The sequence below is a fragment of the Limanda limanda genome, chromosome 15 (genome assembly GCF_963576545.1).
Source record: "Limanda limanda chromosome 15, fLimLim1.1, whole genome shotgun sequence".
In the NCBI taxonomy this organism is placed as follows: Eukaryota; Metazoa; Chordata; class Actinopteri; order Pleuronectiformes; family Pleuronectidae; genus Limanda; species Limanda limanda.
The window spans coordinates 11623244-11639311 of NC_083650.1; the positions used below are offsets into that span (position 1 = coordinate 11623244).

The 16068-nt window shown below is 41.5% G+C and overlaps 1 protein-coding gene across 1 annotated transcript in view; it reads left to right on the forward strand.

Moving 5' to 3' along the window:
- hpse2 (heparanase 2) overlaps nucleotides 1-12054 on the forward strand; it is a 53094-nt gene extending 41040 nt beyond the window's left edge. Inside the window, exons 7-12 of the mRNA XM_061087766.1 lie at nucleotides 1114-1207; nucleotides 2674-2780; nucleotides 2936-3050; nucleotides 6967-7112; nucleotides 9278-9424; nucleotides 11892-12054. Of these exons, the coding sequence (XP_060943749.1) occupies nucleotides 1114-1207; nucleotides 2674-2780; nucleotides 2936-3050; nucleotides 6967-7112; nucleotides 9278-9424; nucleotides 11892-12054 (772 nt within the window). The remainder of the gene's footprint in view (nucleotides 1-1113; nucleotides 1208-2673; nucleotides 2781-2935; nucleotides 3051-6966; nucleotides 7113-9277; nucleotides 9425-11891) is intronic.
- Nucleotides 12055-16068: the final 4014 nt, after the last annotated feature.

The window sequence follows — 16068 nt, forward strand, 5'->3', positions numbered from 1 at the left end:
AATTAAAATATTTAAACTGAAGTGCAATAGGTCCCATTTAAAAGTGTACAATCTTTGAATGAGAGGGTGAAAAGAAGGAGAAGCCTGCAAGTTCTGATTTATGGAGACTAGCAGTGTAACTAAACCAGGAAATCTACTTTATAATTAGCTTTTAATAATGTCAACAGTGCTGGGGGATGAGTGAGGTTAATTGGTTGTCATTCACGCCATATCAGTATGATTTTCAGATTGCTGTTTGCGACGTATATAATGGCACCTGGATCGTGAACTGTAGAGTGTGGTTGTTGTTCTCTGGTTTTCTCCTCTTCCTGAGGATCCTGGAGAAGCGTTCTCTCCGTCCACAGGGGGACGTTCCTCGAGATTTTGGCTCAGTCTATCGATAAATTCTTCTCTCATCGTGGTCACTTAACATGGTCTCCTATTATCATCTGTGTTTTTGTCTTTATCGCTCAAACACAGGATCCAAGCAGATGAATGTCTGCATTGTTCTGTCAGAAAATGTCAGAGCTTCCAATTTCTCTCTTGTGCAATCCCACGCTTTGACACAGAAATGGGTTTTTGCTTCACTTTTGTAATTGAATATGGAAGCTTGTTCATCAGAGCTGTTTTTGTGAAAAGACGATGAAAATCTGTTTTCTGTCATTTCTGTATTTTCAACCTGCAGTCTGTAAAGAGCCCTTCTAACAGACAGTGGTGGAGAATCCAGGTGTGTTTTTTAAAAATGTTTCACCTTCTTGTCAAAGTTTCACATTAAATTGACCAACCTTGAAAACTTATTATATTAAGGTAGATGACACTGGGATTGTCCCAAGGAAAATGAACATTTTTGAATAAAGTTTCTTAATAAAAGGAAGCCACCTTAAAACATTTAGTTGGCGAATAGATAGTAAATGCTCATATGTATTATATATCACATAATATACATGGTTTTCATTATATATCTTATTGAATTCATTTTCAAAAGTAAAACCAGGAAGGGAGGATGGAAGGAAAACCAAAATGAAATTTATACATTATGTTTTTCAACATGTGCTGTATTGAAATTCATATGTGAGTTGCTCTCATTTGAAAGATTGTTTCTCTCAAAGCCTTCACCCTACATTTACTCCACAGTTATTACATGGACGGCAGAGTGAGCAAAGCGGAGGACTTTCTAAAGACTCGTCTGTTGGACACTCTGACGGAGCAGATAACTAAAGTGACCAAGGTATAAAACACTTTCCTCAAAGTAAATTCCATGATCAATAATCTCAGTTTATATATATAGACTATATATACTGTTGGCCTAAGCCTGAACACGATCCTATACATTGTCAGCCACCAGAGTTCAATCACAGAAGTATGATTTTATCTCTATTTGAGCTTCTCTTCACTGACCGCCTGTGGGTTTTACAACGGATTTTTAAATATTGCTCCTGACTTTTAAGGCCCTGCTTGATTTGGAACCGAGCTTCTTGGCTGAGAAGCCTCACCAGCCTGTAGCCTGAGATTGGCTGATAAGACCCTGTCAGCTATTCCTCAGTTGAGGCTGATGACCAATAGTGACAGCACCTTTGCTGTCATGGCCATGAACCCCTCAAATAGTTGACCTGAGGAACTCAGACAAACAGTTTTTTAAACTCAGTTTGACCAAATGGCTTTTTCACTGTTTTAATCTGTTCCTTTTATGTCTCTTTCTAAGTTACTTTGAAGTGATTTACATGCTATTTCCCTTGTGTTTCATTTTAAACTGTCTTTGTCTATGTGTTGTCTATGATAATGGTAGTTTAATTGATTCCTTGATTTGTCCTCTTTGTGGATAGATAGATAGATAGATAGATAGATAGATAGATAGATAGATAGATAGATAGATAGATAGATAGATAGATAGATAGATAGATAGATAGATAGATAGATAGATAGATAGATAGATAGATAGATAGATAGATAGATAGATAGATAGATAGATAGATAGATAGATAGATAGATAGATAGAATGATTGTGTATAGAGAACTGTAATATCCACATAAACTAATTTTGATTCTGAAGCTGTCCGGAGTCAAATCTCTACTGTAGATTTAATAATAGGTTAATATATGGTTTATATTTCAGTGGCCCTAAGACAATTTAGTGTTTCAGACAGACCTGAGGGATGATCTGAAGAAATAACTGTTTTTATCTTGAAGTTGATTTGATTTGAGCTCAGTTATTAAACATTCAGACCTCAGCTAAGTTGTTGTGATGATAGAGCCACACACATACTGACTGAAGAGTGAAACATGTTAATAAAAGGGTTGTGTAAACACTGGCTGTTGTCTTAAATTTGTCCGAGATGAACAGAGCTGAAGTGTTTGAGCTGAACTTCAAACATACAATGAAATGTAACAGGAGTGGGATTCCTCTGTGCCAAACCAAAGTCAGCTGTATTTCAGGTTTGCGTACATTTGTGCACTTACATATTTTCATATGTAAAGGTCACTTTCGGAAATAACGCAAGGTCACTCTCAGAAACAACGCAACGAAAGTATGATTCTAGGGCACTGTGACTATTTACATGGATTATTGAAAATGTGAAAAATCTTGATGAAACGATGCCTAGATTCAAAAACCCCGAAGTGAGATCCAAATGGAGCTTGGATTTCTTAGCAGCATGGATTTTGTTGATTCTCATGTGTTCCCACCACTCACTGCAGGTTGTGAACGCACACACCCCCGGTAAGAAGGTGTGGCTGGGTGGACTGGGGCCGGCGTGGACCGGAGGCATCAATAATCTCTCTGACACATACGCTGCTGGCTTTCTGTAAGTACCAGGGCCATCCACCACAATTGTTGTGTCTTTTGTAATGACCAGCAAGATAACTTATTCTTTAAGAAAAGGTATTTATCCCCTAATTGGCTAAAGGTATCATAATCCTCTGTAACATTGCTCATAGTTGTTCTCTGTTCATGTTCCAGGTGGGTGAACACATTGGGTATGGCCTCCGTGCAGGGGATCGATGTTGTGCTGCGTCACTCGTTCTTTGACTACGGATACACACACCTTGTGGATCAGAACTTTAACCCTTTACCTGTAAGTCTCTCACTCTCAGCTCAGCTCACCTTGATTAACAAGGATCTGATCCGAGCAGTCCTGCTAGTACCCCGGACCTCTATCTGGATCAGACCCAGTGCCTGGATGGCACCTCTTGCTCTTTCCCGTGGGAGCTATTAGCTGAGATGAAAGCCGTTTAGTGGCGATGAGTGGATGGACGCGGGGGCGAAATGCCATGTAACCTTAGCCCTTTGTCAGTGGCTCGGGACAGTGTGACTGCTCCTCTCATCCTCCCTCACATCATGTGTGCTTCTCTGTGCGGGACCGTCGGCCTGTGAGAGATCTGTAACCTGAGAGGCTGATGCACAGACATGTTAGTAAAATAGCCTGCAACGCTGTGTGAAATAGAACTGCACAGTCCCAAGTTCCTCCCAGTACAACAAGCTCTGTCCAAAACACATTTTAAAATGCGCCGTTCTTTTTATTTAGTTGAGCATGATCGGTGTGAAATTAAAACAACACAGACATGGACACACACACATGTTTCAGGTCGTAATGTTTCTTTATTGAACATTAAATGTTCCACAGTAATTTGTTTCTTATAAAATAAGAGCTTTTCTGTCTTAGCAGTCAACCGATCTCATTTTGCTGCATGGGAAAAACTTTTATTTGCATTGTGAAGAAGTGATTAAATGCCATCATGAGCCAAGTGCATAAAAAACACTTATATTAAAAAGGATTTATATTAAGCTGAGGCTTAATATATTGTGTTCCTTTAAAAAAAGAGAAAGGAATGATGGAATCAAGGCATTTATCACACATTTATTGTTATTTAAGATTCTTTGTTCTCCCCTTTGTCAGAAATAGCTGTTAGAATCAGTATTGGCAATCCTTATTTACTGCTGATGTTATTGGGCTCATGAGAGCCCAACTTCATCAATTTTTATTTAAACCCTCTTTCGTCCTTTTCTAGAGGGTGTGGACCTTTATTTATTTTCTTGCCTCTTTTAAAACACAAGATATAAAACGATCAATGTGTCTTGTTTTATTTATTCCCTCTTTGTCTCCTTTATTTTTCTGGGAATGACGGAGTCCTGCTTGGCTCCCAGTGCTTTAAACATGGCTGGGTGTCTGAAGGCAGCAGCAGCCGACCTGCTGAGAGAATTCACTGCAGGGCCAACCTGTTTTCTGCGTGGAAAATGTATAACCTGGCCTCTTCCCCTATAGTCCGAGCCCGAGGTCCAACGAATGACTCAACAACTTAACTTTACCTTAACCAACCCTGCGCCAACCATCATCTCACTACATGGTTTATTTTCTTTTATACTTCACATAGGCTTATTGTATCCCTTAATTCTTTGATCAATTGATATGTCAGTTAACAGTGTGTGGCAGGTGAAATCATATTGCTCTTTTCTGAAAAGTATCTTCTAATGTCTCCATTTCCAGATACAGTGCAAAGGCTGCACTTAGAGTTTAGAGGGTCACACACAGCCCCTTCTCCCCATGTTCAACCTACCAGTGTGCAAACGACTCTGAATACTGTGGGAGGTGTTGTAGCTTTTTACTTCCACCAAGGAGGTTTTGTTTTCGTCCGTTTTCTTCTTGGTTTTGTTGTTTTTTAGCAGGATTACGCAGAAAGTGCTGAACAGATTTCCACAAAACTTTGTGGAAGGATGGAACATCCATTTTATTCTTGGGCGAACGTTGCCTTGTGAGATGACATTTCCACTAATCTCCCAGGGGAAAATTCATGCGCCTTGATAAAATTTTTTTAAAACAGGTATACTTAGAGGAGTGATTTCTATGATAGTATGGAATTAGTTGGGGCTTAAAGGGAATTTAAGGGAACTGAACGCCACTCTAGTTCTGGATATGTTCTTAATTTTGAACACCTTTTTGGTATTTAATCGGAAAGCCAATAAGATTAGAATCTAATCAAATCAAAAAAACACCGAACTTCCTGGATTATGAGAGATTAACAGGTTGTCAAGCAGCCGACCAGACTTTCATTTGACCTATTTAGCAGAACACTGAAATTGCTATTCTCTTTGTTACCGTCTTTCTTTCCTTCCACCGTGCAGCTGAGGTTTGATTGCTCTCTGTTGTTTTGTTTAACTTTGTGGAGTCCTTGACCTGTTTCTGGTTTACTTGTCTTCCCTCTTTGTTTCTTGGCAGACACGACATTCTGATTAGATGTAGATGTGAAGGCTGTTCCTCCAAATGATGTCTGTCTGTGTGTCTGTCTGTCTGTCTGTCTGTCTTTCTGTCTGTCTGTCTGTCTGTCTGTCTGTCTGTCTGTCTGTCTGTCTGTCTGTCTGTCTGTCTGTCTGTCTGTCTGTCTGTCTGTCTGTCTGTCTGTCTGTCTGTCTGTCTGTCTGTCTGTCTGTCTGTCTGTCTGTCTGTCTGTCTGTCTGTCTGTCTGTCTGTCTGTCTGTCTGTCTGTCTGTCTGTCTGTCTGTCTGTCTGTCTGTCTGTCTGTCTGTCTGTCTGTCTGTCTGTCTGTCTGTCTGTCTGTCTGTCTGTCTGTCTGTCTGTCTGTCTGTCTGTCTGTCTGTCTGTCTGTCTGTCTGTCTGTCTGTCTGTCTGTCTGTCTGTCTGTCTGTCTGTCTGTCTGTCTGTCTGTCTGTCTGTCTGTCTGTCTGTCTGTCTGTCTGTCTGTCTGTCTGTCTGTCTGTCTGTCTGTCTGTCTGTCTGTCCGTCTGTCTGCGTATCTGTCTATCAAGATAAGAAGAGCTGTGGGCAACAAAGACAGGGAGACAGACAAGCAATTAGACAGGAAAACAACTTAGACAATTTTGGGCCTCAGCTAAACGACCACCCCCCCCCCCCAACTTAAAAAAAGAAAAAGGAAAAAAAAGAATCAGCATTATGTCAAGCTAACTCATCTCCTGGTCGAGGATTTAAACACAGCCCAAGTTTCAAATATATACATTTATGATGGTTTCCTTTAGTTGAGTTTTTGTAATTTCATCCCAAAGCAAGAGTTTAGCACCTCTCCGGCCGTTTCGCAAGATTAAAACCCCCGACTTGTGTAACTCTGTCTGTGTTTTATACACTATGTAATCATCACAGATCCTAGCTCCGGCCATACATTCATCCATCCATCCCGGTGCCTGTGGCCCACGCTATACAGTTCCATACTGTGCTCTGCTTCTTCGATGCCTTGGCAGCAAATTAAGTTAAAGCCTGCATGGAAAAAAGAAGCCCTTAAATGTTGCCATATGCAGGATTGCATGGGAACTTCCTGAGGAACACATGTTGTTCTGGGTCTCTCGCAAGAGGTGTTGAGTCTGTGTAGTCTATAGAGTGAGACGCGGTGCGGCGGACCCCTCAGCAATGATAACAGAAGGCAGCAATTCATGATCGAGCATAATATTTTGTCAAAATGTCACATTTAAGACCTGTCAATCCTGAGCGGGTCAGCGGCTGTTATAAACACCGTGGCAGGTTGCACGTGACAATCAGCTCCAGGTCAATGTCAAAGTGTCAAAGCGCTGACGTGTCAGACATTTTCGTGGAATGTATCTTTTTTTTTTTTTTTTTTTTTCAATTCTTCACTGACTGACTGATTTGCTGGCACATTATTAATTCTCACAGTTTGGGAAATTGAATCTGTTTGTACAATCACCAGGACATTTCATGGCTGAATATACAATATGCGATGTTTCCTTTCAGGGGGATCCCAGATTCAGAGAGTGTTGTAATAAATGGTCTCTTTCAATAAAAGTCCCGATGCACGTAACCACAGTGGAGTTGGGAATGATTATAAAGTGTTTTCCTGCCGTCAGTCAGTTCCGCTCTTTAAAAACATCCTTTCCACACCTGCCTGCTTTGGCTTTGTACCTTTACACAACAACCAGGTGAATCCTGTCCTGAGCTGAGGATGATGAAATCAACCAGTAATGTCATAAAAGTAACATGTGTGCGTGTTCCCTGGTGTTTTTCCCCACAGGATTACTGGTTTTCTCTGGTCTTCAAGCGGCTGGTAGGTCCGAGGGTGTTGGCGGTGCGGGTGGCTGGACTACAGAGGAAGCCGCAACCGGGACGAGTTATAAGAGACAAGCTGCGCATCTACGCCCACTGCACCAGCTACTACAAGTACGTGCCACAGGCCCAACCCCCCCGGAGCGGTTTGTGACCTGCACCTTAACACGGCGAAGCATGAACACTGTCATCTTACACCATGATTTTGGAAATGTTTTTCTTTCGAGGCCGACAGATGACACAGACACACATGCTCCTCGGTGATGTGTAGTAATGCTCCGGGAATGTCCTGGAAGGTTTGGATGGAAAAAACTGGCCTCTGCGGTTTGGGCTCTTTCTGTGCCCCCCCCCGAGTCCTCCTTCAAACACCTGTGGCCCGGTGTCTGGTGGGGAGGAACAAAACCCCCAGCTGGCCCATTCGGCTTCTCATAAATAAGCAGACCGCAGGCACCCGCTCATTCCCAGCTCAGAGCCTATAAAAGTTAACGGGTATCACTTATCAGGTGTGTGGGTTGTGTCTCGCTGCCGTCAAAGAGCCGCTGAAAGGTGTGCGAGGCCTTTATCCCATGTCGGGATTGGCTGGAGGGGGGTATTGCGAGGGGAAGGGGGAGGGACAATAAGGCTGTCTGTGCCGGGAGGAGATGAAGAGTGCCACCGTGGCCGGTTCAAGGTTATCATTTAACCCAGGCCGGTGGCTGTCAGCACCAGGCTAGACTTACGGCCTGACCCTAGACAGGGCTCGTTTACAGGTGGAGCTTCTTTTTAGAGAAGTAGCGGAGCACGGAACAGACAGACGACCCATAAATGGGCGGGAGTTGCATAACTAGCACACAAATATTTGAAATTGTTCTCAGCGAGCGTTCACTCACTCGTCCTCCTGGTGAAGTTGAAAGCCGAGAGTCGTCGATGACATGCGGTCAGCTCAGTTTAATGTAACTTTCAGCGCTGGGCTCATGCGATGCGACAGTGAAGGACTCGGGATGTGCCTCTCAAATCCAAGGCACTTCAGTTGCTATAATCTCTGCCACTTTGTAGTTTGAGTCAGCCCACAAGTGGACGGGCCATTGTAGTCTTAGTGGTTTGACTGTGCTGTGTTAGACAGCGCGGAGTAGATGTGCTCAGGCACTCAGCGGTTTGAAGAGTCTTTGCAGATTAGATATTTGACTTTCACCGCCCTTTTACCCCTTTTAGCGGTTTGCACTGCAGTTTTCTTCTTTCACTTTACCAGAGAAGCTCCGACATCAAACGGCATCAACATGTTTATGTTCCCGGTTCGGATCCGCAAGAACCTCATCGTTTGAAAAGGCCTTCAGAGGTCATTATTTCTCCTTCCATCTGAGCATCCGATCTGTCACTCTGAGCCACGGTCCACGATTCTCAGAAACACAACCAGACATGTTCCGAAGTTCAACACTTTTATCTCTCTTGGTAAATACGTTGAATATTAGCCGTCTTGCAGAGTTAATGGCATAAATTACTTGAACTGTGGCCGAAAGAAAAAAGATAAACCTCAAACCTAAAAAACCAAGCTTTACTGAAATTAGATTTTGGAGATGGTAGGAGAAGTGTCTGCGAGTCTGTTAAGCCAATGACCACCAAGGATGACATGTGGTATTCACTACAGCTGTGTTGTCTTTGTCCTCATATCTGGGCCCTTATTAGATTTTATTATGTTTGTCTTATCTGTCTGACTTAGTTATTTACCTTTGGCCCGTATCCCTATCAACTCGTGTCCCCAGTGCTTTGCTCTCAGGAGAGAGACTCGCTCTGTTGTCTGTGTAACTCAAGAAGTGTTGTCGTTCACACCCTCCATCGCCACGGAATATACCCCAGTGACAAGTTTTAATATAGGGTACTGTACGAGAGCCGCACGTTGTTGCATCACAGAGACTTTGTGAGCATGATGCAGGCTTTGAAAATTAAATATGGTTTATCATCAGTCATGCTAAATATAGAGGATGATAAAGGACAACGGGACGGATCTCCCATCTTGAGCTTGCTTTATCTTTATTATTTTTCTGAAGGCCCTTTTGATCTCGATTAGATCAAGGAGTAGCGGTTTGATTCCATTACTATGTGTAATAAAAATATCAAAGACTTTCCCCTCTTTGTAGTCATCTTTAATTATAGAGAATTTTATTCAACATGGCAACATAATATATAATGAATCCCCATTAGCAGATGTGGAGACGAGCAGTTCTCTTTTTTTTTACTCTTTCGTCCGGAATATTCTTTCTGAAGCTAAAGGAAAATTATTATGTTTTTCTTTGTGTAATCAGCCATAACTACGTGAGAGGCTCCATAACCATCTACATCATCAACCTGCATCGATCGCGGAAGAAAATCAAGTTAGCGGGAACGTTACGGAACAAGACGGTCCATCAGTACCTGCTGCAACCCTACGGCGCTGACGGACTCGGAGCCAAGTTAGTAACACTCTCTCAACGCACATACACAAATACACACAAGCTGGCATTGAGTAATTGTTGTCTGTGTGGACAACACTGGGGTCTTCTTCTTTTGACTGGTTCCATTCATCATTCACACAAATGCACTGGTCTGGAGACAAACATGAGTCTTCAAGTCCTGTTGTTGCTTCATGGGTTTTGAGCAATTTTATTTTGCAAACATTAAACATCATCCATAGCTGCATTGACTGAATTTCTAGAAAACGGCTCTTGAGCTGTATAAATCACGTTGGGTTGTGTTGTGAATACGCACCACAAAATATGCTAACATTGAACCATTTAAGTGATACATTGATTTTTCATTTATCGGTGAAGAACTGTTAAGGCTAGCTATCAATTCCCATAGTTATAATATATTGCACTGCTTTACTGAAACTCATCAACTAAGTTAACAAAGCTCCTGCCACAGAGAGACACCAATTCTGTGGGAAACGCTGTGCGTTTTATACTGTGGAGTTTTCCCTGTCCTGTTATTCTGACTCCGACTTAAGCCTCAAATCCTGGAATAACAGGACTGTGTGTGTGTGTGTGTGTGTGTGTGTCTCTCTGTTCGTCTTTGTGTTATACGATACCTACAAACGGCCTTAATAGAGGCTCAGCCATGATCCTCCAATAACAGCATAATGATGGAGGATGTTTTAGGTGTTACAACAGGATCGTGAGGCAATTAATAAGAGAGTAAGTTAACGACGGACCTTTTTCAGGTCTTAAGTGCTTCCTGTTGCCACACGCAGCGCAGGGACACTTATATGAAAAATTTAGCAAGACCAGATGTCTATAAATTTGAGTAGTAGGTTTTTTCTTTATATCACTGGCCAAGTATGCAGGTTGTTGAATGTCGATAGCAAGTCTTGTGTAATGCAGTTTGATTCATAACTTTTCGTATTGAGAGGAGCTTTATTCGAGTTTTTTAACTGAATTTCAGGCTTACGTAAAAATATCCAGACGTTTGGCCTTAATCCTCAACTTTATGATATAATAAAAAAGGTTACTAATAACAAGCCCTGCTTCAAGTTCAAAAGCTGGAAATTTAAGGTGACACTAGTGTATAAATACTGTTTAAATTAATAGTTTGAATTTATAATGTGATCATGAACACCAAAATACGGTACTTAAACACCATGTTTTATGGATAAAGGTAAACAATGGATTTTGAAATGGGTAAAATAAATCAAGCAAAAAGTTTTATTTTATTTTTATACTGATTTTTTCCCAGTATTAATTACAGTACCGTATTTTTGTGATAATTGTCTTTATATTTGGCTGATTATGGATTTGTGTGCCCAGTTCACTACAACTTACAAAAACTGGACGCAACTGCTCTGCAGCAATAATTCTTATGTTTTGTGTTTTTGCTATGGTAAAATTATTAATGAATATTAGTGAAACTTTCAGGAATCAAAGAATAGCCCTGCAGCCTCTCACTCTGTTCCCCGTGCAGGAAAGAAAGTAGAGAAGTATTTCCATTTAACCGAGCAAGGCTGAATATGAGTATTTCACAGTCCGCACGATTTTTCAGTTGCATCATCTAGTTTGTGCTGAAATCGACCCTCTCTAGGAAAATAAAGCATTTTTTAAGATGTTTGCAATAACTTACTTCCTTTTGACACTACTGTGAAATCAAGTTGTTGAATACACAGTATTATAGCAACCGGCCAAGGTCAGTTTAAGAAAAATGATAAATTAGAATATATAAAATAATAATTTAAGAAATTTGTACTTGAAAACCTTGCTCCAAGGAGGTTATGTTTTCATCTGGGTTTGTTTGTTTTTCCATCTGTCTGATAGTTCTTATGATCACACTAAAACTACTTGACAGATTTCAATGAGACTTGGTGTAAGATTGCAGTATGGGTCGGGAAAGAACCCAGTCAATTTTGGTGAGGATCCAGATCAGGGGCAGATCCAGGATATTTCTTTTCTTTCATCAACATTGTAAGATAAGGCATTTTTCACCATTTTCATTGATTCTCAGAGAATAATTCTTGGATCTTGATGAAAAATCAGGGATGTTTTATATAATAATGAGTGCGTAAAATAAGGCGCAGATTGGAGTAAAAATCGAAATCAGAGTGCCAATGTAGCTTGTAAAGATTTTGTAGTTCAAACACGGCAAATATATAATTTGCCTTAAAATTGACTATATCCGTGCAGTTGGCTCCAAGAACCTGCTGTGGACAAATAAATGAGTTTTCTCTCGTTTATGCAGATTCCCCCTCACAAATTCAGGTTTTGCCTCCATTCAGTTGTGACCTTGCAGTTTTGTAGCAGCAGCACCCCCTAGTGACAACTAACAAAATCATTAACCCTGACACACTGAAGCCAAATCATCCAATCTCCATCCACCTCGCGGCCTCATCTTTCAGTCAGACATGTTTTACTCTGACTGAGCTATCGCGCTCCGTGTTTCTCCTCCTCTTTGCAGACACGTCCAGCTGAACGGGGAGAAGCTGCTCATGTTGGACAACGAGACGTTCCCGGAGCTCAAGCCCAAGACGCTGAGGGCTGGACGGACCATCGCCATGCCCCCCATGACCATAGGCTTTTACGTCATCAAAAATATTAACGCCTACGCCTGTCGAAGATAACACAGACCCCCTTCATTGCGGAGATACGGACTCAAACCATCAACCCTCTGTCAGCTTGACTTACAGCTTCAAAAACAGTGTGGCTCTTCATTTGTCCAGGAAAACAGAATTAGGACTCAGGACTTTAGGACTCTTCAGTAGAGTGGACACATGGCTTGAGTACAGCTGAGTCTTCAGCTTTAACAACAGCCTCTTCAAACATTTATTTCAACGGTAATATCTTTACCATCCAAATTAAAATAAACTCAGCCCTTCCGTCCTTGTTCCCTCCTCCAGCAAAGACAGATTAGCCCACGACACACACACACTGGGCTGCACTGAGCACTCATCAGTTCTTTTCACAAGCAGTTCCTCATATGCTTTAAGATTTATAAATGTATAGACAATGGTTGTTCTATGTCTGTGTATGAAGTTTATGTTTTGAAGTTAAAGAAAAGGTCGACATTCTTGGACTTGTTTAAGCAATGTTTCTTTGTTGCCTCCGCCTTTTAACCCTTGTCCATCCACGGAACTTATGTTTTTTAACCCTTGTCCATTTGTTGGTTTGTATGTTTGTATGTTTGTATGTTTGTATGTTTGTATGTTTGTATGTTTGTTTGTATGTGCGCAAGATTACACAAAAACAACAACACGGATTTCCACGAAACTTGGTTAAAGGATACGGTGTAGGTTAGGGAAGAGCCCATTCAATTTTGGTGCGGATCTGGAATGGGGATCTTGTTTTCCCTTTGTGAAGTGTGTGTTTAAGGGGACTGTTGGGCCTTGGCGGAGGTATGCGCTCTACTGATTACAACTCTAGTTATCTCTGTGTCTGCTACAAGCTTTTTCTAATCTTCCATTGACAGAAAGAGAAAACTTTGTGCCGGCAGCGTCTCTGAGGCACACACACACGTCACATTTAGTTTGAGTTGATGCTTTCCACAAAGACAAAATGCAGAGGTATGCGGTCAGTCCAGGATTAACCAAGTGTTGTGTGTGTCTGTGTAAGTGTGTGTGTGCGTCTATGCATGTGTTAAATTGATAAAAGCTACTGATGTGTCTGTCCAGACGGAAGGTATAAATTTCTTTCCTTCGCCACATCACAGTGGCTCAAAGGGAAATCTGTTTCTTTCAAAGGCTGTGTTTTTTCGTTCTTTTGCTTGTTTTTGTGCATTGTTGCTTTTCTGTTGCAGGTTTCAATTTAAATCCAGAGTAATGTGTCGCTGATGCGGCTTTGCATCAGATGCGCAGCCCAAGGACAATGTGAACCCGTCCACAACATCTGTCCCCACGTATCCCACATCCACGCAAAATGTGGGTTTTGCTTTAGATTCGAACATCCAGTTTTTCAGGTTTAGTTGAACGTATCTCACTATCTCTTCAGTGTGATCTCACCGTTTATAATCCTCTCATGCTGCTAGTTTTTGAAAATATACGTTATATATTTTACATAATTGTGTACAGATTTACTGTTATATATTATTAGAAAATGTTTTGTACATAAAAAAAGACTATTGGAAATAAGGGATTTAAGCTTCATATGTTTATTTACAAACAGTATAATTTATATGAATAAATACATTGTCTTTATATTTCTTTATATTTCAGGACTCGGTTATGTTAATATGCCCCAACTGTAAAGCAACATTTAAAATAGTTTAAAGAGCGTTTTCATTATGAGTAATTTGCAAATGTCTCAGGCACAGACGTTTTTCATAATTCCATTAGAATGATCCATAACTTAAATTACACATCTGCATTTATTTGCATTTTATATCATAATTTTTTTGACCATTTTATAATGAGCTTGTTATTCTCTGAACCACAGAATGAGTAAAAACAGGACATTGATATATTTGTAGATGTACACTGTGGAAGACAAAGCAGGAGCAGGAGCATGTTAATTAAAAATAACATTTGTCCTCTGAATGTGTTATAGTTAATGTAGAGATGTTTATATTTCTGTTGGAGAGCATTATTTTAACATGTAAAGAGTTTACATTGATAATAAACACCTACAAATACCTGAAAAGTTGTATATTCCTTAAAAAACCTACAATTAACTCACTGTGCTGCAAGTTCTACTTGTGTGTGAGGCCCATCACGTGAATTAACATTGAGTAATGCAACCTGACTGGACATTAGACAGGAATCTGCAGAAGGACATGGTGACAAGAAGAAGAAGAAAAAGATGTGATTGATAGAAAAGCTGAAATGCCCTTGTGCAGAAAGAAGCTACAAATGAAATCAGTCACATTCTAGAAACGTTCTCAAACAAAGGTAGTGGAGGAATGGCGTTAGCATTGTTCGCTCGCTCTTACAAACACTGTGGAAGCGGCCGAAGCCAGGCTTTGTAGTGGGAAGAGAGCTGTCTTGTCACTGCACGAGGGAGCTGCTGATGGGAAACATGAAGCCGGGGTGGGGTAAACCTCCAGACCTCAGCTTTGGACCGGATAGACTAAAACCTGGGCCAGATCTGGCTCGGTGTCTGCTGATGCATCTGCTCGCTGGGATCATGCAGGGAGATGAAGGACTACTTAGATCTTGTGCTCTGACCTGATAATGATAAAACGCTCGCTGCTGGAGACCCTTCACTTCCTCCCAAGGCGAGCAATGGCGCGCGAAGAACTGCACAGCGAAAAACCGCACTGCAAAAACTGCAGGGCGCAGATTGTTCCACCGAAAGCAAGGCGGGCTCGAGCTTCATCTGAAGTTTCACGACTGTGAGTCATTAACACTGGCGACCCTTCAAGAGCTGTGATCCAAAGCATGTACCTTTAATTATATTTTTGTTTTAAGTTCCACTCGTGGAAAATTGGCTCTCTGCTTTTACGTCAGCGACCGAAATGTCTGAACTCCTCCGTTCACATGTGGTTCACTTTAAGCGGGTCGACATTGTTGACATGTAAGAATCAAACCAGGCTCATTAACACCTGGTCCGCTGAATCGGAGGCCGTACATGCTGTGTTTAAGCACTTTTAGATGAATGTGCCGACATGCTTTATTTGTGAAGTGCGTACGAACCTGGAGGAGACGGCAGACATGTTAACGTACAGAACCTTGAATCGAGCTGGACTTTCTCAAGAAAATTGCTTGAAATCAGTTGTCAGGGTGAGTTTGAAAAACTCTCAGATCAGCTTAGTTTGATACGGATGATAGAAACTGTGCTTCTATGCTAGAGCAAAATGAAACTACATTATTACAGGGTTGAATAAACTGTAGCTGGTTTGTTCCCTGGTGAATTGAGTCCGTCCGACCTGCAGAGTAAAGGGTTAACAATCACTGACCTTGGTAATAACGAGGCCTCTGTGAACCTCCCGACGTTCAGCTCAGGATCTTATCAACTCAATCTATGGAAAATGGTTTGGATCACACTAACCTGGTTCGCATAAACCCTGAACCCTGCGATAACAACCGACCAGCGTCACTTCCTCTGACAGAAATCGAATTGTCTGCTGATGCAGGAGGACGCGACGTGTCTGGTGTCTGGCCGCGTCTGCGTGACAGTGCCTCCTTAGCGGAGGTAACTGTTACCCAGGCCTGCCCAGCACTGTTTACACTCAGTGATTCATTTTGAGACATGCAAGGTCCCTATGCCGTTTTAGCAAACACTGAGGAGTCCGTGATGTTTACTCTGTATATACAGGAGTCAGCTTAAATAAGGCTTCCACGAACGCTGGATCCCTGAAAACTGATGGACTTGATTAGACTCTGGCCCACGACGACGTAGAACTCTTGGCATTTTGGACCATTTTGACCCATGAAAGGTTAATAAAACATAAATATTTATGTTGCTATGGGGTTCCATGCTTCGCTCAGAGGCCGAGCATATAACGAGTGCAGAATATTATGATACAACACAGATATGTTGAAGCCATCGAAACAGTCTCTGAGAAACAGCCTGGTGTTTGGGGAGTGTGTATTGGGAATGTTAAATATGCAGCATAAGTATGTCTCCTACAAGGTGTTCCCTTCTCTCCAGCATTCACACAGGATCTGTCCAATGTCTTAATGATGTAGAAAAAAAAAGGTTTC